Source organism: Desmodus rotundus, chromosome 1 (assembly GCF_022682495.2).
Source record: "Desmodus rotundus isolate HL8 chromosome 1, HLdesRot8A.1, whole genome shotgun sequence".
NCBI lineage: Eukaryota > Metazoa > Chordata > Mammalia > Chiroptera > Phyllostomidae > Desmodus > Desmodus rotundus.
Genome location: NC_071387.1, coordinates 161803985 through 161826565, shown reverse-complemented (window position 1 = coordinate 161826565; position 22581 = coordinate 161803985). Strand labels below are relative to the sequence as shown.

At 39.9% G+C, this 22581-nt stretch overlaps 2 protein-coding genes across 5 annotated transcripts in view; one reads left to right on the top strand and one right to left on the bottom strand.

Annotated features, from left to right (window-relative positions):
* Nucleotides 1-955: 955 nt before the first annotated feature.
* Nucleotides 956-22383, bottom strand: DHFR (dihydrofolate reductase). Of its 4 annotated transcripts, none has more exons than XM_024563555.4 (6): nt 22279-22383; nt 21422-21471; nt 19641-19746; nt 9783-9909; nt 7697-7812; nt 956-1343 (listed from the first exon to the last, which is right to left on the bottom strand). In XM_024563555.4, exons 2-6 carry the CDS (start codon nt 21444-21446, stop codon nt 1265-1267), a joined length of 453 nt encoding a protein of 150 aa, XP_024419323.2. In that variant the 5' UTR covers nt 21447-21471; nt 22279-22383; the 3' UTR covers nt 956-1264. The 4 variants fall into 4 exon arrangements, with proteins under 4 accessions (XP_024419323.2, XP_045053794.2, XP_045053795.2 ...); XM_045197859.2 differs by having other exon boundaries at nt 22156-22280; XM_045197860.2 differs by lacking the exon at nt 22279-22383 and adding an exon at nt 22065-22190.
* MSH3 (mutS homolog 3) overlaps nt 22169-22581 on the top strand; it is a 132118-nt gene continuing 131705 nt past the window's right edge. The window contains exon 1 of the mRNA XM_053912181.1: nt 22169-22375. Coding sequence (XP_053768156.1) covers nt 22169-22375 — 207 coding nt within the window. The remainder of the gene's footprint in view (nt 22376-22581) is intronic.

The window sequence follows — 22581 nt, the reverse complement described above, 5'->3', positions numbered from 1 at the left end:
GACATACCTAATGCATAAAATAACACATCCAACTGTGATACTGTCAACAGTTTACTGTATAATTTTTCCTACATCACAGATTTTGGTACTATTCCAAATTCAAAAAAGTGGCCCAACAAATACTGTTGGGTCCATCTCTTTGTTCAGGATTAATTTCTGGAAGGGGAAGTTCTGGGTCCAAGCCCAGGTTGTTTTGAATTTTAATTGATATTGTCTAAAAAGTCTGTACCAACTTACAAGGGAGAAAATGCTATTTCTTTTGATACCTAAAAATCCAAACACTTGCTAACATGATGGGTAAAACAGGTTTTAATATTCATTTTTCAATTATATGAAGTTTATTTTCTAACTTACTAATTTTGGTTTCTAGGAATATCCATTCTCTTTAAATTTTAGCTATATGCTTGTTGTTATTAATTACTTTGTTGTGTGAAAAGCAGCCTATTCTTGTTTCATTGTGTCATCCCATGGAATCTCACTCAAGATCAGAAACAGATTGTAAGGGTCTCAGACACCTCTTTTAATCACTAAAGGGTAGTCTTCCACTTGCCTCTTTACTATCCCTATGAGGATCTCAACTCACTGATTCCCTGAGTGAACAGAACATTTTTCAGAAGTGTGATATGCATAGAGTAATTCATGATCCCTCTTTTGCCTAATTTTAATATTTGAGTTCTAACTATTCTGTTCATAATCCATTTCTGACATTTGGACAAGGTACTATCTCTGTAGGCTGGGGTTTCAACTCATGCTACCAGCAGACTCTCTATCGTGGTGCTTTGGTGGTATGTTACCCTAGGCAGGTGTTGGGGGCCTAATCCTAGCCCTTGATGGACATTCAGACAGTTACAGCAAGAAATGTTTCACAAATGGTATCTGATATAGCACAATTAAGATTGACTAATAAAAACACATTGCTTATAAATAATTATCCACAGATCTAGAGTCAACAAACTTGTTTTTCTTTTTTGAAAAGATTTATTTATTTATTTATTTATTTATTTATTTTTAGAGAGAGGGGAAGGGAGGGAGAGAAACATCAACGTGTGGTTGCCTCTGAAGTGCCACCTACTGGGGACCTGGCCTGAAACCCAGGCATGTGCCCTGACTGGGAATAGAACCGGCGATCCTTTGGTTCACAGGCCAGCTCTCTGTCCACTGAGTCACACCAGCCAGGGCAGAGATCTCTTCTTCTAATGTTAAATACAATACTGTTTGGAGGGGTTGGGGAACCACTTGAAATGAATCAGAAAACACCTTCATATTAATTGTTCCTTTCATATACTTCAAATTTGAATTTAATGCCTTTCTCTTCCTGGACATCAGAAAGAACACCTGGGTATCTGTTAAGAAGAAATATACATAATTAAATAATATATCAATTAAAAAGATGACTTCCCAGATTCTCAGCCAAAAGGCATAAACCACTGTTAAGCTGGGTGATTATGCAAATATACATACATAAATGAAAGACAAGTTTCAAATTGTACAGAACGTTAAAAACAAAAAGTGTAACTTCTTTTTCATTCATTATTGAACATTTTTATTCTGATTATTTTATTTTATTAAAAAAATCTATTTCAGGTACTGTTACCACTTATCTCTTCAAAAAATTTTTTTTACTTCTTTATTTTCATTTTTTAATTACTTTATTGTTCAATTACAGTTGTCTGCATTTTCTCCCCACCACTCCCCCACAACCTCAGCCAAACCCACCTCCCTCCCTTACTTCCACCCTCCCCCTTGGTTTTGTCCATGTGTCCTTTACAGTAGTTCCTGAAAACCCTGCTCCCCACTGCCCCCTCCCCCCTCCCCTCTGGCTATTGTTAGATTGTTCTTAAATTTTAGTGTCTCTGGTTATATTTTGTTTGCTTTTTTTCTTTTGTTGATTAAAAAGTGTAATTTCTTCTCCTTTCTTTCTGATTCCTAGTTCTCCCAAACACTAACTGCTGTTAGCTGTTTCTCTTTTATCTTTCCACAGTTAATATGACATTTCTTAAGAACATTTTCTAAGTCTTTGACTTGGTATCAGCTTTCCAATGTGAGGAAAAGAAAAACAAAATAAAACCACCAACAAAAGAAACAAAACCCAGGGCTTTCACTGAAGGCTGTTCTGACCACTCTAGTCTCCAACACGAATCCCGATGCACTTCCTTCGTATTGTGTGGGCTCATCCCACTATGGTCCAGGTGGGGGCAGGAACACCTGCCTTAATGACTCTGTTTGACTCTGGTTCTGCTGTGTGACACTTGGCTATCAATAAAAAGTCTTCATCCTTATAAAGAATTTAGTATTGTGAGCACATTACATTAAGTGCTGTACAAATGAAATCTATTAAGATTAGTGGTTTGTTTTGTTCCCCTATTTTCTAGAGTCACTGTCAGCAGCGATAATACAGGAAAAAATTTAAGTCTCTCATGATATCCAACACATTACTGACTAATAAGAGATAACACAACTTTTATTGACTAATTAAATTATGACATTCTGACAAAAACAATTGTATACATGAAATAATAGCATAATAAGGAAAAGATTTTTTACCTTGAATAATTTATATTTCAGAGGAAGAAGCTATGTTTCTATTTACTAACCATTTTCTGAGCTGTTTGTTTTAGTAACAGGATAGTTTTTTATTTTCTAAAGAAATGATTTTAGTAGGCCAACTTTTAACCATAATTTAAGAATATGTGGAATAAGTCACCAAAAGCAACATGTACATTTTTGTGTGTATATCAAGACTGTCAAGACTGTTAGTTAATAAGATAAAAGCAAAGCATCAAAGTTATTTCTAAAACCATGAATAAACTTAGAAATAGCTATTGGCTGGAAAGGGTCACTAGTCATAGTCTTAATGATAATCTTCTCTGTAAAACTAAAATTTAATTCTGCTTAGATTAATTTTACTTTCTACAATATTCACATATTCAGTCTGTTTTCATTATAACCACCTCATAACCATAATTCCAAATTTTTCTGAAGAGCAAATTGCCTAAGAGCTACATAGGAACTGAGTTTAAGTCTAACAGGAATTGAAGGAAAAACCTCCTATTTGTTATGAATCACCCAGATAAAGACTCCTCTCTAGAATCTTCAAGCATTTCAGAAGCCAGTGAATAAAAGAAACATAAGATCTGAACTGACAAAGCATTGTAATAATAATACAGAGGTGATCTGATGTAATGTCTAAGAAATAGGTAAATATAGCTCTTGAAACAGTTACCTGTAAGATGAAGACTCCATAGAAACCACAGACTCAGGAGGAGAAAGATGTACAAACAAGTGGACAAATATGCCAGGGTCCTGTTGGATGGTCAGGAAGTAAAGAGAATGGAAGAGGAACCATCAGCGCTGGCTGGTGTGGCTTAGTGGATTGAGCGCCAGCCTGTGACAAAGAGGGGCAGGTTCCATTCCCAGTCAAGGGCACATGCTGAGTTGTTGGCCTGGCACCAGTAGGGGGCGCTCAAGAGGCAACCACACACTGATACTTCTCTCTGTTTTCCTCGCTTCCCCTATCTCTAAAAATAAATAAATAAAATCTTTAAAAAAATTAACTCCTGCTTTTAGGTTTCTACCATTTGTGGCTTCATCTATACTCTTAATTGTGTTCTCTTCACTCTTTACAAATGTCCTCTTTCATCTTGATTTCATTATACTAGTGCTTTTATTACCAGGAAGTATGGTGTTAATAAAAGACTGTGTTTGAACTGAAACCTATGAATTCACGAGAGGCTGACTGATCGGAATAATGGAGGTGTATGTTTAGTGGTTGCCATGGGGAACGAAAAAGAATGATCAGAGTTCATTTCTGGACAGTAGGGAGCAGGTCTAAGTTCCTGAAGGTACAGACATTTGGAGAGAAAACAACTCGAGAATCGAGCAATGTTACAGACGTCCAGGGATAAAGTATACTCTCTTTGTCTTCAGAGACTTCCTCCTTCTCTACTTCAGGAAAGATGGCCTACTCCAGACCTCAGCTTAGGGGATGCTCTCCACCCTGTGTTCGAGGCTGTCATCACCATGTTGGCACAGGCTTGAAAGCAAGATGACCGTCAAACTGTGCAATGGAACCAAGAAAGGACTTTTCATTTTTTTCCATAGCTTCTTTTAGAAGGTCCATTTTGGACGATTTTCTTTGGATTTTGGATTTACACAGCAATCTCCTATCTGAATGTATATACCATTAAATTTTTCTAAGACATCTAAAGAAGAATGAATACCAATTTTTCACACATTCTTTTAAAAAAATAGGAGAGAACATTTCTGAACTCACTCTATGAGGCCAGTATTATCCTGACACCAAGACCAGGTGAAGACATTACAAAAAAAAAAACAAAAACCACAACAAAAACTATAAAGTGCAATATCTCTTATGAATATAAGTGCAAAAACCCTCAACAAAATATTAGCAAACTGAACCCAGGAATACATAAAAAGGACTACACATTATTTCCAAGTGGATTTATCCTAGAAATGTAAGATTATTTTAACACACAACCGAGCAATGTAATAGTGTATTAAGTATTGGTGTATTTTGTCTTATTAAAAACAAAAACCACATGACCTTAGTAGACTCAGAAAAAAAGCATTTAATAAAATCCAATGCCCCTTCATTATTAAAAAAACACTCAATGAAGTATAAATAGAAGAGATGTACAATGTGATAGAGGGCATCAATGAAGAACCCACAGCTAACATCATACTTAATAGTAAAAGACCGAATGTTTTCCCTCTATGCCTCGCTCTTGCCACTTCTATTCAACGTTGTGCTGGAGGTCCTAGCTAAGGCAATTTGGCAAGAAAAAGAACTTAAAAACATCCAGACTGGAATGGAAGAAGTAAAACTATCTCTGTTTGTAAATGATATCAATATATCCTATATACAGGAGCTTAAGGAATCTACTAACAGTTCGAACTAATGAGTTCAGCAAGGTGGCAGGATACAGGACTAATACACAAAAACCAGCTGTATTTCTATGAACAGTCTGAAAATAAAATACTTGTATGCTGAAAGCTACAAAACATTACTGAAATAAATTAGAGAAGACCGAAACAAGTAGAAAGACAAACGTTCATGGTTTGGCAGTACTCTGCAAAGTGATGCACAGATACAATACAATCTCTATCAAAATCCTAGCTTGCTTTTTGCCAGAAATTGACAAGCTGGTCACCAAATTCATATGGAAATGCAAAGGACCCAGAATAGCCAAAACAATTTTGAAAAAGAACAAAGTTGGAAGACTGGTGCTTTCGATTTCCGAAGTTATTACACAGTGGCATTAATCAAGACTGTGGTACTACATAAGGACAGACATTTAAATGGAATAGAACCGAGAGTTTAGATACGAACCCTCAGATATACGGTCCGCTGATTTTTGTTAAGGGCATCAAAACAATTCAATTGGGGAGACAATAGTTTTTTCAGCAAATGGTGCTTGGGCAACTGGATAGTCATTTAACAAAAGAACGAACTTGGACACATTCCTTTCACCACACATAAGTTAACTATAATGGACCATAGATAGACTTAAAGTAAGAGTTAAAACTATAAAAAGTTTTAAGTAGAAAACATAGGCATAAATCTCTGAGTTTGGATTAGGCAATGGTTTCTTAGGGGTAACACCAAAAGGACAAATGACCGAAGAAAAAACAGAAAAAAATGGACATCAAAATTAAAAACCTTTGTGTTACAAATGATATATCATTAAGAAAGTGAAAAGAAAAAAAAGAAATATAAATTTTTAAAAATTTAAAAAAAGAAATGAAAAGACAATTCACATAGTGGGAGAAAATTTGTGAAGCAAGTACTGATATATACAGGGATGGGCAAAAAAGGTTTACAGTTGTTCATATGGAAAACAATACAATAAAAAAAAATACAAGAATAAACTGTCTTTCACATACAACTGTAAACCTACTTTTGTCCACCCCTGTATTACAACATGGATGAACTTGAAAATGGTATGCTAAATGAAAGAAGCCAATTCCACAGGCATCTCTGCGGAGACAGAAACTGGCTTAATAGTTCCTAGGGCTAGGAGGGTAGGTGAATGGAGAATGACTGCTAACGGGTACCACCATGTTTTTCATGGTGGGTGGTGAAATGTTCTAAACTTAGATTGTGGTGATAATTGCACAATTTTGTGAATATACTAAAACCACTGAATTACATACTTTCAATAGTGAGTTTGTGATGTGTGAGTCACTTTTCAGTAAACATGTTAAATATTTCATTTCTAAGAGTCAGAGAGCCAGAATGGTATTTAAGTTATCAAGGATTCTAAAGGGGCAGAGCTTTGGAAGAGGTCTGGTTGAGAAGAATAGGATTTGGAAGAGTATTTAATATGAAGCACATAATCTAGTCTTTAAATAGTAATCTAGTCTTCTGTTAGCAAAGAGAAAGGTAAGAAACGAGGAACATAGATCAATAGTCACATAATGTGAAAATCAGCAACCTGAGCAGAATAAGAGACAATATATACAATGTGGTAAAGAAACACACATACACTTTTACATAAGTATATGTGAAATTAGTAAGGGTGACTTTTCTAGGCACTCACCTTTGGAAACTAAGGAAAAGCCTGAACTTGAGCTGTTTAGAGCTAGTTAAGAGCCCCGGAAAATCCGTCACACGTTTCACTTGATTCAAGACTACTTACTACTTACTACTCTAAAATCTATTATTTTAAAGCTTAGCCATTCATTTATGCAGACTTGGCTCTGAATGTTTTTAGGAGGTATTTATAAAAACACTCAAATAATGACTGGGTTCAACTGAGAATATTTGAAAGAATGTTAAAAGCTAGTTGAGAGTGTTGATATAATTAACCTTAAAGCTGAAAAGTGTTTTTAAATAAAAATGCTATTTGTTTTCAAAATCAGGCAGTTTGATGCTAGAATCACAAATACAGAGTAAAGCAAGTGTAAAATAAACTCTTCTTTCCATCTCTACCCCTGCTATCTAAGTCCCTTCATCCTTCACCTGAACTACTGTATCTAACTCGTTTCCCAGCTTCACTCCTGTCCCCTCAGGTCCATTCTCCATAAACAGCTAGAACAACATCACTCAACTCAGAACCCTCTACACCTGCATTTGGTCTGATCTCTTTGGGCCTTCCCGTTGCTCACAAAGTCCTCGGTGGCTTTCAAGCCTCGGGGAACATGCCAAGCTTGTTCCCGCCATTGGGTCTCTGCACTGGCTATTTCTGGTGTCTGGAATGCTCTGCCCCGCTATTTTCATGGCTGGCTTCTTGTCATTTAGATGCTAGTGGAGACATCACTCTTCAGAAAGATATGCAGTTATTTATCACATTACAGTACTTCAGTTCTCCACATCGCAAGTCTTTTGATGTGTATCTATTATTTGCCACTCTACCTCTCTGCTACAAAATGTGACCTCCTGGAGAATAGTGAACGGCATCTGTTTTGGTAAACCCTCGCCCCAATGCCCAGCTCAGTGTTTGAGGCTAAACACAGACCTCACAGAATGAACTAAGGACTACTCCAGATTTCGGTAAAGTCATTAAAACTTGATCATCCCCAAGTCTATTAAAGCAGATTTCCAAAAATTTCTATAGTATTTGTCTATAAAATACATTACTACCCCAAATTCAATCTGTAGAGACATACTCTTTCCTATAGTTCGTAAGCTGGAAATCCAAAAGTGCTTCAGACTAAGTAATAACGTTTTACTTACTCTGGGATAAGTTTATATCTCTCCAAGTCAATTTCTGGAAGAAATGTGTCACTTTCAAATTCCTGCATGATCCATGTCACGAATAGTCTAAGAGGGCCTGGCCTGTTCATGGCTTCCTTTGAAATAAAACAAAAGTCATCAATTTCCTTACTTATCTGTGTCAAATGCAACACAAGATTTTTGTTTTAATAATGTAGTCAAGTTCGTATAGGGTATTAATACACGCTACATAATCTGTTACCTCCAAAGAATGCTTTTTAAATATCCTATCCTTTACTTTGAAGCCCTGCAAAAGTACGCCCAATTTGTGTTGAGAACGGCACTAATCCTTATCAATAATTATGAGAGTGAGTTAAACTATATTCTGGCCTCTAGTTTGCTTACATGAACTGTTTTTTCATTTAAGCATTCAGTGTTGTCTTTTTTCATTGGTGGTTGTTTAGGAAATAAAAACCTTGAATTATCTGGTTACTGGCTATAGAAAAATTTACATATGCATATATGGGTAAGATAGTATAATTTCATGAGACCTTGACTAATGAAAATCCCAAGGGTATACTTAGTACATTTACTCAAAATTTAATAATGCTTCTGTTTCCCAGGAGATAGTTACAATGCTTGTAGGTAATTTATTCTGCCTCTTGTTGCTAATGCTTGTGCTTTGCCTCATATTGTTAATGACTATTTTCTAACTACTGCCTGTAATGCTGTTGACAAAAAATCTTGAGTCCTAAGTGCAGCTCCAAGGAAGTAGTAACTCTCGACTGGAAAAGAAACAATATATACACATATATAAATATAATTTCAAGTGTTTGTTATCTTTAAATTTTCAAATAAGGGCATAAACAAATTTTACTTTTTATTTTCAATTCTACAGCTTATAGTATTTACATCATTTATTCTCACCCCAACAAAAAATATTCTACCAATTCTTGCTGCCAAAAGTTGGGAAAATTGAGGAGGACTAACCACAGCAGCATCTGAAAGTCTACGTCAAAGTTAATGATGTAAAGGGTCAGATGATACATATTTTAGGCTTTGTGGGCCATATGGTTTCTATTACCCTTTAGGCAAAAGCAGCCACAGACAATACTAAACCAATGGCCATGGCTGTGTTCCAATGCAACTCTGTTTACAAAAATAGGCTAGTACTCCCAGCGTGGCCCATGAGAAGAGCAGCCGAAATGTTCCACAAGCTATTGTGATGTGAGGCAGGCGGATCATGCAAAATTATAACCTGGAGGTTCTACTTTCTTATTATTTACTACATATGGGTATATCAAATTATATAAATGAACTTCAGTATTTATATTGTTTAAAAGTTTGTAGAAACAGGAACCTAAGAAACAGTATTTTTGTAATCCCATTAAAGATCCTGGTATACCTCTTTTTTCTCAAATGATTTCAGTGTACATGTTACCACAAGCGCACAAAGGGTAGGGACTGATTTTTTCCCTCCCTATAAATGTTAAATCTTTCAGGAGTGTTTTAAACGAATGAGAAAATTCCTTTTATTATCCTCAAAATTTTTGAAAGCTACAAGTCAAGAACAAGGAACATTTTTTCCTTTACCTACTGTTTTCCCTTATGATATGAAATAATATAATACTCTTCCCATCCCTCACATTATGTGAAAATTGTTGAGGCAATGTTTTCTGCTTTTAACAAACTCATGCACATCTGGCCAGTGCACACCAACGGAGAGCTCATCACTTTCTCGGGAAGAGCTGCACTAACCCTGAAGAGAAGGGGAGAACTCAGTGTATCAGGGCACGTCTGGGGGCAGAAGGCAGTGCAGTCCAAGCGTGATTCTAAGGGGAGGGTTTAGAATGTACTGGAAACATCAACTACTTTGTATTGGAAATAAACTGCTAAAGACTTAAAAACTTATTTATGTATTTTTATTTATAGTATCATTTTTGACAGTGTCAGAAAACGAACAATTCAAACTGACAATACGTCTAACTTAGTGTACGGATACTGTGCTTCCTTGGCTCATGACTCACAAAGTGCAGATGGCCCGGAAGCTGAAAGGCAGTAGGGTAGAACACTGCTTTGTATGGTATTTACAGATAACTTTACTTACCTTATAAACAGAACTGCCTCCCATTATCCAAACCATGTCCACCTTATTTGTTAATTCTGGTTCCTCAGTAAGGTTTAAGGCATCATCCAGACTTCTGGCAAGAAAATGAGCTCCTTCTGGAGGTTCCCTGAGGTTAACCGAAAGAATTATATATAATTTCTACAAAAGCCATTCGTACTAGTCAGATAATTTGTATGTAGGATGCAATAGTTGTAAAACTAAAACCACCATAAATATGAATCCGTTCAACAAAAACAGGTAACATCAGTATGGCCTATGACGAATAAATAATTTAACCCACATCTGTATATGTACGGTTCACCATGAATCAAAAAACGAAACACTTCTGATATCTATGGTGGGAAGTTGAGATATTTATGGTGGGAAAAAATTAGAACAGTAGTTATGGCTGGAGGGATGGAGCAAAGGTTCGCTGGGAAGGGGCATCAGGAAACGTCCTAGGGGTTATGGGAATGTTTTATATCTTTGATACAGGGTTCTGTAGGTGCAGATGTTTGTTACAACTTAGCAAATGTACACTGAAGACTTGTATATTTCATTATATGTAATATTTATCTCAAAAGGAAAAAACTATAAATACTGGACTCTGGTTACTGATGAATATGCTGAAGTTTTTAGGAGAAACATACTAATGTGTGCAATTTACTTCAAAATGCATAAAAAGAACAAGTCTAATTGAAGGATGGATGATAAAACAAACACAGTAAAATGTTCATGGTAGAATCTGTGAGGTGGCTAAACAAGTATTTACTATAAAGTTTTTTTTTTTTTTCTTTTTAATATATTTATTGATTATGCTATTACAGTTGTCCCATTTCCCCCCCCACTCCACTCCATCCTGCCCTCCCCCCTCCCTCCCACATTCCCCCCCTATAGTTCATGTCCATAGGTCATACTTATAAGTTCTTTGGCTTCTACATTTCCTACACTATTTTTACCCTCCCCCTGTCTATTTTCCACCTATCATCTATGCTACTTATTCTCTGTACCTTTCCCCCTCTCTCCCCCTCCCACTCCCTTAATGACAACCCTCATGTTCTAGTTGTTTGCCTAGTTTGCTCTCGTTTTTGTTTTATGTGTGGCCGTTAATAACTGTGAGTTTGCTGTCATTTTTACTGTTCCAATTTTTGATCTTCTTTTTCTTAGGTAACTCCCTTTAACATTTCATATAATAAGGGCTTGGTGATGATGAACTTCTTTAACTTGACCTTATCTGAGAAGCACTTTATCTTCCCTTCTATTCTAAGTGATAGCTTTGCTGGATAGAGTAATCTTGGATGTAGGTCCTTGCATTTAATCTTGGGTAATGTAATTATGATGTGCCTTGGCGTGTTCCTCCTTGGGTCCAGCTTCTTTGGGACTCTCTGAGCTTCCTGGACTTCCCGGAAGTCTATTTCCTTTGCCAGATGAGGGAAGTTCTCCTTCATTATTTGTTCAAATAAGTTTTCAATTTTTTGTTCTTCCTCTTCTCCTTCTGGCACCCCTATAATTCGGATGTTGGAACGTTTCAAGGCGTCTGGGAGGTTCCTAAGCCTCTCCTCATTTTTCCAAGTTCTTGTTTCTTCATTCTTTTCTGGTTGGATGTTTGTTTCTTCCTTCTGGTCCACACCGTTGATTTGAGTCCCAGTTTCCTTCTCATCACTATTGGTTCCCTGTACATTTTCCTTTGTTTCTCTTAGCATAGGCTTCATTTTTTCATCTGTTTTTCGAATAGATTCAACCAAGTCTGTGAGCATATTGATAACCAGTGCTTTGAACTGTGCATCCGATAGGTTGGCTATCTCTTCATCGCTTAGTTGTATTTTTTCTGGAGCTTTGAAGTGTTCTGTCATTTGGGCCATTTTTTTTTTTTTTTTTTTGTCTTGGCGCGTCTGTTACTTTAAGGGGCGGAGCCTTAGGTGTTCACCAGGGCGGGGTAATGCTGGTCGCAGCGCTGTGACGCTGTACGTGGGGGAGGGGCCGAGCAGGAGCAATGGCGCCTGCCTCACTCTCCTCCGGATTTCAATCTTTCACTCCGCTACCCACAATCAAACTGGGCCACTCTGGTGCTGGTTCCCGAGTAAGTGGGCCTGTGCACACTCTAGGCCCCTGTGGGTCTCTCCAACGACCTCTCCTGTGAGGCTGGGAGTCTCTCCCGCTGCCGCCCCAACCCCCACGGGCGTTTTCAATCAGAGGTTTGAGGCTTTATTTCCCCGAGCTGGAGCCCTGGGTTGCGCAGCGGTCTGCTTCTCTGCCCGTCATTTGTCCAGTTTCTCTGTGGGCGAATGTGGTGCCGCGGGGTGCTACCCGCTGCTCTGCCTGCCCGGCTCTCCACCACTCTGAGTCCGGCCCTCTGGGTTTATCTGTGCAAATGTGGGGCCACAGGGTCTGCTAGTGCTCAGACTGCCTGCGCCATTTGTCCCACACTCCGCCAGTCTCAGTCCCGCCACAGCCACGCGAGTCCTCTCCACCCCAGTGCCGTCTCCGCCCCTCCTACCAGTCTGGATGAATGGTTATTTTCTATTTTCTTGGTGTTGGTCCCCCTTGCTGTTCGATTCTCTGTCAGTTCTGGTTGTGCGAGGAGGCGCAGTGTGTCTACCTACGCCGCCATCTTGGTTCTCCCTACTATAAAGTTTTTTACATTTGAAAGTTTCATGACAAAATGTTGGAAAAAGTATTATGATTGAATGACTACCTTGAAATGACAGTCAAACTGTTAATATGGCGTGAGTGGGGAAAGAAATTTCATTTCAAGTAATACAGAAATGAAGGCTTAAATGAAGACATTTTAAATGAAGGCTTTAATGAAGTATTAAAAAATGAGCATGTCATTACTTTTGTTATTAAAAATCCAAAAAGGAAAAGGCTAATTAATTTCACAGTGTACACTGAGTAGCTCTCTCTCTCCCAAACTCTACAACTGTTTTTTGGGGTGGAGGGTTGCAATTCGCTTTCTCAATGAGACATGCAGAATTGGGCTTTCATTCTTTTGGCTGCCTGCTCCCTCACCTCCTTGATACATACTGTACTTCACTCTTTGTCATCTCTAAAGGAGTTAACATGGCACAAAGAATATATTTTGAGTAAAGGTTGGAAAAAGACATGGAGGCCAGGGAGAGGTTAAATGAGCCACGGGATCCTCTAAGGTCCCAGGGCAGCTGCAGTGATGAGGTTGGACCATGCTGTTTAGGGGGAGAACTGAATCCAGAAGAAACAGATTTGGAGCTGGGGGAGAAGGCAGTTTAAAACAATGCCTAGAATAACTGAAAAAGAATCGGGAGGGTTTTAGTAACTGAGGGTGTTGAAGTCAGGACTAATGACAGGAGATAGGGTAGAAAGGAAGATGGTGGAATGATTTATAAAGTGGTATAAAAGGGTGTGGACTTCAAAGAAAGGGGACAATCATTTTGTGCAGAAGGTGGAACAATGGCTTGAAAATGGTTCAGGGGATTAAGGTAAAGACTACTGCTTTGCTCTTTTGTAGTGAGTCTGGAAAAGGAAAACAAAGAACAGATTAAGGGATTTATTTCAGATTTTAGTTACAACAAAGGCATGGGAAGATGAGGTGCTGCAAAATGTTGCTAGTTAGGAATTCAGAAATAAGTTTCACAGGAAACACTGGACTCCCAGATGGGAGCAAAGGCCAAGTTGAGCTCATGAGCTCCCTTACAGCACAAATCCTAGAAACTAACACAGTAAAGAACAGACCAAGCACTTAATATTGTCACTTATTTCATTGCTACATTTCCTTCCTGTAATTATTTCAAACTAACAGAGACTGGATTCCCTGACAATGGAGGGATGTGGTAGCATACAAATTCTGTGTCAAGAAGTGTGTGGACATGCTTGGTATCGTTTTGAACTTAGAGCCTTGAATTCCCTCAGAGGGGTGGCATAAAAATTTACAGTGCACATAGCAGGCACTCCCATCATACCATACTTCCACACTTTCTTTAAAAGCACTATTCAAGGGGGGCTGCTTTTTACCTGATGGATAGTTGTATTAGAAAGAAAACACCTAACATTTATTGAAGTGCCTATTTGCTCTCTCAAGTAGTGGGATCAGGCAGAGCTTTACCTGCATACCATTTCACGTTATTAGCAGCCCTATGTAGGTACACAGGAAGCAGGCACATTTTTACATATGACGATATGAGGCAGACGGGTTAGGTAACCAGTGGTCACAGAGCTAGGAAATGGTGATCCTGGCATTGGAACTCCAGCAGTCTGATGTTGGAGCCTGAGATGCAACTTCTTACACTGACAATATGTTCTCAACTGGTGGTCATGGGGGACAAGGATGCCAGCTTCTGGTTTCCTCAGACCTCAGGATGGTGTGGCCTCATTTAGGCAGAGCCCTCTCACCTCTGTCTTATGGCCTTTAGCTGCCTCACCTGATTATCCCCCAGGTACCATATAAACATTATTTTTTCCCACTGTGACTGATGTCAAAGAAGGTAACATGGCAGATGGAGTTCTGGCCCAGTTTCCCTGGGGACTGTTGGGAAAGCATTTAAAAAAAAGTCCTAGGCTACAATCACATTTAATCAGAATTTGTATTTTGATTAAATGTTCAGTTTAAGCCCTTTCATACTCAGTCTTCAGAAATGTGATGTTCAACTATTTAAAATTCATTCAAGTATGTTCCATCTCATAATTGCATACTATGGCCATTAAAAATATTTATAGAAATTAGCCCTGGCTCATGTGGCTCAGTGGACTGAGTGCTGGCCTGTGAACCAAAGGGTTGTCGGTTCTATTCCCAGTCAGGGCACATGCCTAGGTTTCGGGGCAGGTCCCCAGGATGGGGCACGCAAGAAGCAACCACATATTGGTTCTTCTCTCCCACTCTTTCTCCCTTGCTTCCCTGTTCTCTATAAATAAATGAAATCTTTAAAAAATACTTACAGAAATTAACCTTTTAAAATGTCAAATGGGGAAAAAGGGCAGGTTACAAGGTATTTGCGGGATGATCCTCCTTTATAAATCATCCCATGGACTATTCATTCTGTGAAAATTTCTAAACTCTGACTTTGCCAGGGGACATGCTAGATTCTAGAAATAGATTAAAACAAACAAATGAACAAACTTTGGCTGGTGTGGCTCAATGGATTCAGTGCTGGCCTGAAAACCAAAAGGGTCGTCAGTTCAATTCCCTGTCAGGGCACATGCCTGGGTTGAGGGCCAGGTCCCCGAGAGGGTGTGTGTGAGAGGCAACCATACACTGATGTTTCTCTCCCTGTCTTTATCCCTCTCTTTCCCTCTCTCTAAAAATAATAAAACCTTTTTTTAAAAAAGCGCTCCCTGTACCAGAAAAGATGGGAATGGCAGGTGCAGAAATGTCTCAGCAGTGGCCCTTAAGTGAAAAGAACGTGTCACGGAGGTGTGCAGAGGATGCTAGATGGGCAAAGGGATGGTGCGGCATCTGGGTGGCTTACTGAGGCAGAATACTCCTTGGCATGTGATCCCTTAGCTGAGTCTCGAAGGAAATAAAGCCATGTGCAAAACACAGAAGTGACAGGCCATCAAAGATATCATTGAGGCTTATACTAAAGTGACTAAACTTATTTAACACAAGAAAGCTCCAGGGAAGTTGAGGGTAGAAGAAAAACAATCCGTTGTAAGGTTTAAAGTAGTAAAGGGTAAGACAAGAGAGCAAGGTCCTAAAGACAGAGAAAAATGGAATCCAGAATAAAGCAATGGGAGTGGGGAGAGGACTGATTTTAATACAAGGGGATTTTTTGTGTGAAGATTGAGGGACATAAGAGCAAAGTGGTATGGTTAGGTGAAAATGATGACCTCATTAATATCATTATTTTTTATAAGCTACAAAGTAAGGTGATTTTGCTGAAGTAGCAAGGGTTGGGGAGTAGGACCTGACATCTGTAGGGTGCCTTCTGTGTGCCAGAAATTTATAATGTAAAATTTCAATCAGGCCTTAAAATTGGCCTAAGCTGGTGTCATTATTAAATCCCATTTAGCTGATAAGGAAAGTGAGGTTCAGCAAGGCTTAAAGTTAAGAAAGCCTAAAACCACAAAGTTAATAGGTGCCAGGGTGGAAGCCAGGGCGGGAAGTCTTTGCTATACCAAGCACATGAGCGGTGGGGAGGGAACCGCAGCTTTGAGAAGAGGGGAAAGGTTTAATCACTGTGGACAATATGATAGTGAGACCACATTTCATGTTAGATAGTTTTTGGATTGAAGACAATTTATAACAACTTATTTCATGGAGACAATTTTGGATTTCCTGAAGATGCTGTCAAAGCTACAGCAGCATTACAGTAAAGTTTCTTAATTTAACTTTTGGTTCCAAGGACCTTAAGAAATGCTTTATTGAGAGAGAAATCACATACTATACAATGAACCTTGTAAAGTGTGCAATTCAGTTAACTCTTTGGTATGTTCGTGGAGTTGTGCAACCATCACCACTGTCTGTTTTCAGAGCATTTCCATCGCCGTGGAAAGAAACCCTGTCCCCATTATCAGTTACTCTCCACTCCCACCCCCTCTGGCTCTGTGGATTTGCCTATTCTGGATATTTCATAGAAATGGAATCACGTGGTCTGTCGTGTCTGGCTTTTTTCGATTAGCATACTGTTTTCAAGGTTCATCTGTGTTGTCGCAGATACGCTTTTTTATTGTTGAATAATAAATATTCCATTGTATGGATATAGCATATTTTGTTTATTGTTCATCAGCTGATGAACATTTGGGACATTTCCAGTTTTTGGGTGTTATTTATGATGCTGCTATGAACATGTGTGTGCAAGCTTTTGTGGGGTTGTATCAATGTTTTTATTTCTCTAGCACGGAGAACTGCTGGGACATATAACTCTGTGTTTAACCTTTTGAGAAAGTGCCAGTCTATTTTCCAAATGTGTCTGTGCATTTCTTTTACAGCCACAACTTGATAGTGTAGAAACCCATGAAAAGCTTTTTTCCCCTTAGTACTTATTAAGGAAGTAGTTACCTAAAATAACTGGTATGGGGCAGCAAATTTTGGGTTTCTCTTGAGGATTTAGTTTCTCCCTCCATGGGGGTGAGGGTGATGGTGAGAGGTTGTCTCTAAAAACTTACAGGAGCATTAATGATTTACACGTGCAAATCTTTTTTGTTGCAGACCCAGCAGTGCCTGGGACACAGCGCGTGCTTGAGATATGTGTGGAGCTGACCGGCAATTGACCAGGGAAGCAGAAGGAAGGATAAAAAATAAACTAAATTTTTTCTCCAATATCCCGATTTCCTTGCCATGCTTGATAATAAAGACTTTAAAGTTTCTCTCTGCCTATAAATAAAAAGCGAAATACACCAACAAATGTTATATATAAATAGACAGGGTCTGTCCAGAAACAGTCCAGCCACTGTTAATATGAGACAAGTTTGTACTACACTGGTGTAACCTGGCAGCCAAGGAGGGTGGACTGGAATGCGCATGTGTGAACAAGGACTTCACTGTACTAGTCAGTGGGGGTGGGAGATGCCATTGAGTGAGCATGTGTACTGTGTGGCTGTCACATCCACAATGACTGAGTGAGTAGAGCAACGTAACTGCATCAAATTTTGTGTTAAGCTTGAACATTCCTCCATGGAAACTATTGGGAAGATTCAGAACTGGTGACTGGCAGCTTCATCACAACACACCTGCCCATGCATCACGTCTCCTGCAGAGCTCTTTGAAAAACATCAAATCATCCAGGCGACTCAGTCCCCCTATAGCCCAGATTTGGCGCCCTGTGACTTCTGGCTTTTCTCAAAACTAACATCACCTTTGAAAGGGAAGAGGTTTCGGACCATCAGTGAGATTCAGGACAACATGATTCGGCAGCCAATGGTGATCGGGAGAACTGTGTGAGGTCCCAAGGTGCCTACTTTGAAGGGGACTGAGGCGTCATTGTCCTATGTGCAATGTCTCTTGTATCTTCTTCAATAAATGTCTCTATTTTTCATAGTACATGGCTGGATACCTTCTGGACAGACCTTGTATAATGAACAACCAAACCCAGTTACACATACCACAGAAGGGTCATAAAGAAGAAATCAGACCCGTCATTTGCAGAGATTTGCTGGCTTAAGTGAACATCTCTCCCACCGAGATTTCTTTATGTTTGTTTCAGCTCAAGCTAGCCATAAATAAACTTGAGTAGTATTCAAGAATATGTTATTAAAGAATCTCTGAAAATAGCAATACAGTCTGTTATTTGGATTCTACCAAGTAAAAAGATAATCAGAATATCCTAGCAACCAGGAGAAAGAGCAGAGTATAAAGACTGAGGCAGATGGTAAGATGCACATCAACATATTGCTCATCACTGGAAGACAATCAATGCCAGTATTCCGGTACACTTTCTTCCAGGTTTTTACCTATGCCAATCTCGGAGGGATCTGGGAGAAAAATCTATAGACGCCTTAATCCCCTTAGCCTATAGTTACGCAATGTTATTTTCTTCCTATGGTGTGACGGTCTTTGATGTGTTCGCTTGGCTAGGCTATAGTCCTCAGTTATTCAAACACTATAAAGTTGCTATTTGGATGACTTTAATCTAGGTGAGCCAGATTCAATCCACTGAAAGGCCTTAAAAACATACCTGAGGCTTCCCTGAAGAAATTTCACCTGTAGACATCAGTTTCAGCCTTTGAAGAGTTCTAGTCTCCCCTTCCCAGTGGTCTGCCCTACAAATTTTGGGCCTTCCTAGCCAGCCCCCACAACTGTGTAAAGCAATTCCTTGTAAGATATTTCTTATGATTGTATTCTTTTTATTGACTACATTAGTAGTTTAAGAAACAATGATTACCATACCAATTCCAAACTTCTCCTTAAGGTCTAATTCAGGCCAACCACCCCCCAAACAAACAGACACATGAGGTTCAGAAAATTATTTTAGTAGGTTAGGATCAATGTAAACAACAACAAAATATAGAAAATCAGCATACATCACAAGTGCAATAAATGACACAGAAGCTATGGTGAAGGTAAAAGCACTGGAGTTGACTTCATGGGTAGTTTTTTTTTTCTTTTTAGATTTTATTTATTTTTAGAGAGAGGGGAAGGAGGAAGAGGGGGAGTGAAACATCAGTGTGTGGTTGCCTCTAGCGGACCCCCTACTGGGGACATGGCCTACAACCCAGGCATGTGCCCTGACTGGGAATCGAACTGGTGACGCTTTTGTTTGCAGGCCCACGCTCAATCCACCTAGCTACATCAGCCAGGGCCTCAGGGGTAGTTTTAGTGCTATTGACTTCCCCCAGCCCTCTAACTTCCCCGCTTTCCAGTTCATTTCCTAGCAGAGGCCAATAGACATATTCCCTTCTTCTAGGATCTCTAGGACCATTTCAATATGCTGAAATTTTTAATCTACAGACACAAGGTAAAGAACAGAAGTACAAAATACTATTTGGGTAAACTAGGAATAGTATGGCACAAGATTATGACCAATGTTTTTGCCCATCTTAAAATTTATATCTTATTGCATTTAGGGCTGGGTCCAGAGATAGCAACTTAATTTTGTCAAGTCCCCAAACATATGTATTTTGATTTTATGTGCAACTGAAAAGAATGATTAATTTACATTATATAACTGATATTTGACGCTACTGAGAATTGAATAATGGCTCAAGGAAACCTGCGATTCTGTTACGACAGTGAGATTTAAGGCGATGAAATCAGTCACGTAAGTGGCAGAATAAGTTGTTGTCATGTGTCATAAATAACTGCTTATTCAGTTTCTGAAATCACCTACATGATATCAAGCAGCTTCATTGATAGCTACATTCACAGTGTTTTATTTTGACATATGCTGACCTCTAACATAAGAAATGGGACATGGTTTTTTGGGGGTGAATTTATGTTGTAGTACTTACTTGAGTTCTCTACTGAGGACGACATTAATCCTGTCCTTTAAAGGTCGATTCTTCTCGGGAATGGAGAACCAGGTCTTCCTACCCATAATCACCAAATTCTGTTTACCTGTAAAAAGAATAGATATATTTTAGAAATAGAGTTTCACATATTTGTATGTATGCATATATATAATTGTCATATTGACATCTAGTGGATCTGCTTCAAAAAAATTAAAATTTTTAACAGCTTTACCAAAATTTACTATTTATCACCCATTACCTAAGTATAATACATATTTTCCCTTTTGGCTTTATCCAACTTATATGCAATACAGTTTTAATCAATTGTAGTCATGGATAATATAGTAGTGAAAAGCAAAGACTCTGAGTCAGTGTTCAAACTGAACGTATTCTATTGTCTACCCAGGAAGTCATGTTAATCTTCTGTGCCTTACCCACAGCTGTAAAACGGAGATAACGTACAGAGTGGGGCAAAAGTAGGTTTACAAGTGTTCATATGGAAAATAATAATTAACAATAATAATAATGCAAGAATAAACTGTGTTCTGGGTACTCACAACTGAAAACCTACTTTTGCCCCACCCTGTAGTTTCTACGTCTAGTATGGTGGGGACTGAAGACTTAGAGCAATGTCTGACATCTAAAAAGTACTATTCAACTCTTTGATATAATAGTAGTCACATTTGTGTACTTTGTAGATTTACATTAACAGTCATACCTGCTTAATATTCCACTCAATTTGCTTAAAATACTTTCAGTTTGGGCTTCTTTACTTAAAAACTTTATACACATGGCCTCCATTTTTGGCTTAATTATTTTGGAGAAAAAAGCTTGTTAGTCAGGTATCTGGATCAATGGAACACATTTCTGATTCTTGGTATGTTGTGACAGACTACTACCAAAAGGAGTGCATTTATCTGTTTTCTTAATGAATCACTATTAGCTTGATTTTTAAAAAACAAACACACTAATATTTACAAACCACAAGTTCTAAGACTAGGCATTTTTCCATACTTTGTTTCCTATTACCAGACTACTTAGGATTCTAGAGGGTGGTTCATGCCAATTCTTTAGCATCAAGCTCTTGCCATCTTGTCTCTATCAGTGACCTAAGTGCCAAGTTTGTACCTGTTCTGTTAAAGTTACGTTGCACCTGCTCCTTTCAGACTATTTCCCTGTTACTCTGCTATTCCTCCTCCTATGACCAAATATCCATCTTAGGTTTTAAATGGGTATTCTCCAACCTCACATTCTTTTCCTTGGTTACCCTCTTTTTTCCAGTGTCTCAATCCACCTGGTACCGTATGCCTGAATACCCTTCAAGCACCTCAAAATCATCACAATTACACACTATTCTCCGTACCACCCATGCTCTTAAACTGAAAACCTGAGAGTTCATCCTTCATGCCTTCCTGGCATTACCTTTACTTTCTTGGTTTCCAAATCGAGTATCATGTAACCGTTCTTTGGACTTTTATCCTTTCCACTGCCTTCCTTAAGGCTTCATCATCTCTTCTGGCTGCTATTCCAAAGGCCTCCTCTGGTGTCCAGAGCCAACGTTTACCTAACTGCCAATTCCGCGCAATACCTCAATTGTACTCGCGCCCACAGAACAGAACTTCAACAAAAGATTAATAAACACTGGGAAGTTCATGCAGATAAATGGTAAGACGAAAGGTCCCAGTTTAACATGGAAAACTTTACAATTGAGTAAAACCTGCACTGGTAAGCTTACTCAAGCAAGACTCTTTAGAAATCTCAATCACTGAAAAATCCATTACCTTCTGCTGAAGTAGTTGAGGTCATTCTTCGGAAATGTTTGAGTTCATTCCTATAAGATAGAGAAACACATTTTTACTCAAAACGTTTTCCCCCTGGGCTCCAGCTCTGACGCGCCCAAAAAACGGTGCGCGGGACGGTGGTGCAGGACTGGGACTTTGCATGGAGACTGGGCGCCACGGAGAAAATGCCTCGCCGGGCAACAGGAATGGGACGGTAATCCATAACTTGGCCTCCCGGCTCCTGACGCAGAAGGAAGACCAGGCCCAGCTCCTGGCAGCTTAAGTCGCAAGTTCAACCCCATCCGCCCCCGGCCTGTCGGCCCAGCGCCACAAGGTCCAGCTGCCTCAATCAAGGGCAGCTTGCGCCAGCCTCCGTCCTCTCACACCAACCCATCCCCCGCCCGGAAGGCACCTGATCCAGGGCCAAGGTAGCTCTCCGTTCTTCCCAATGCCCATGTTCTGGGACACACTAACGATGCAGTTCAGGGGACGAACCATGACGGCGGCACTAAAACCCTCGGAGCTTACAGGCTGCAACGGTATACCACACAAAGACTGGCGCGAAATTGCAGCCACCCCGCCCCCTCTGTTCCATTGGTGCATGCGAGACCCCGCCCTCGTCCCTCCCTCCACCCCGGCGCACGGCTGGGTCGCGACGTGCTCGCTCCCGCAGACGCCCGGGAACTGCGGCCGCGCGCTCGCGCTCCTTCTCGGCCCAATCCCTGGGCTCTCACTCCCAGCCCCACGATGTCGCGCCGAAAGCCAGTCTCTGGCGGCGCGGGTGCCGCTGGCCCATCCCCTGCAAGCCAAGCGGTTTTGAGCAGATTCTTTCAGTCTGCGGGAAGCCTGAAGTCCACCTCTTCCCCCAGGTGTGCTACGGGGAACGCTGAACTTGACTCTGACTCCGCAGCGCCTCCAGCGTCCACTTTCGAGCTTCAGTTTCAGCCACACGTGGTGGGTTTGGTCCAGGACGGGGCGGGGTCTTCGGAGAGAGGGGGCAGGGCAAGGTGGACGGGGCGGTGCTTGTGGATGGAGCGGGACGAGACGGGGCGCTTGCGCGAGAGTTAGGGAGGTGGCGGTGCCGGAAGAGAAAGGGGTGGGATTTGGGCAGGTGAGGGCGTGGAAAGCTAGGCCATCCTCCCTCCTAAGTGCATTCAAAA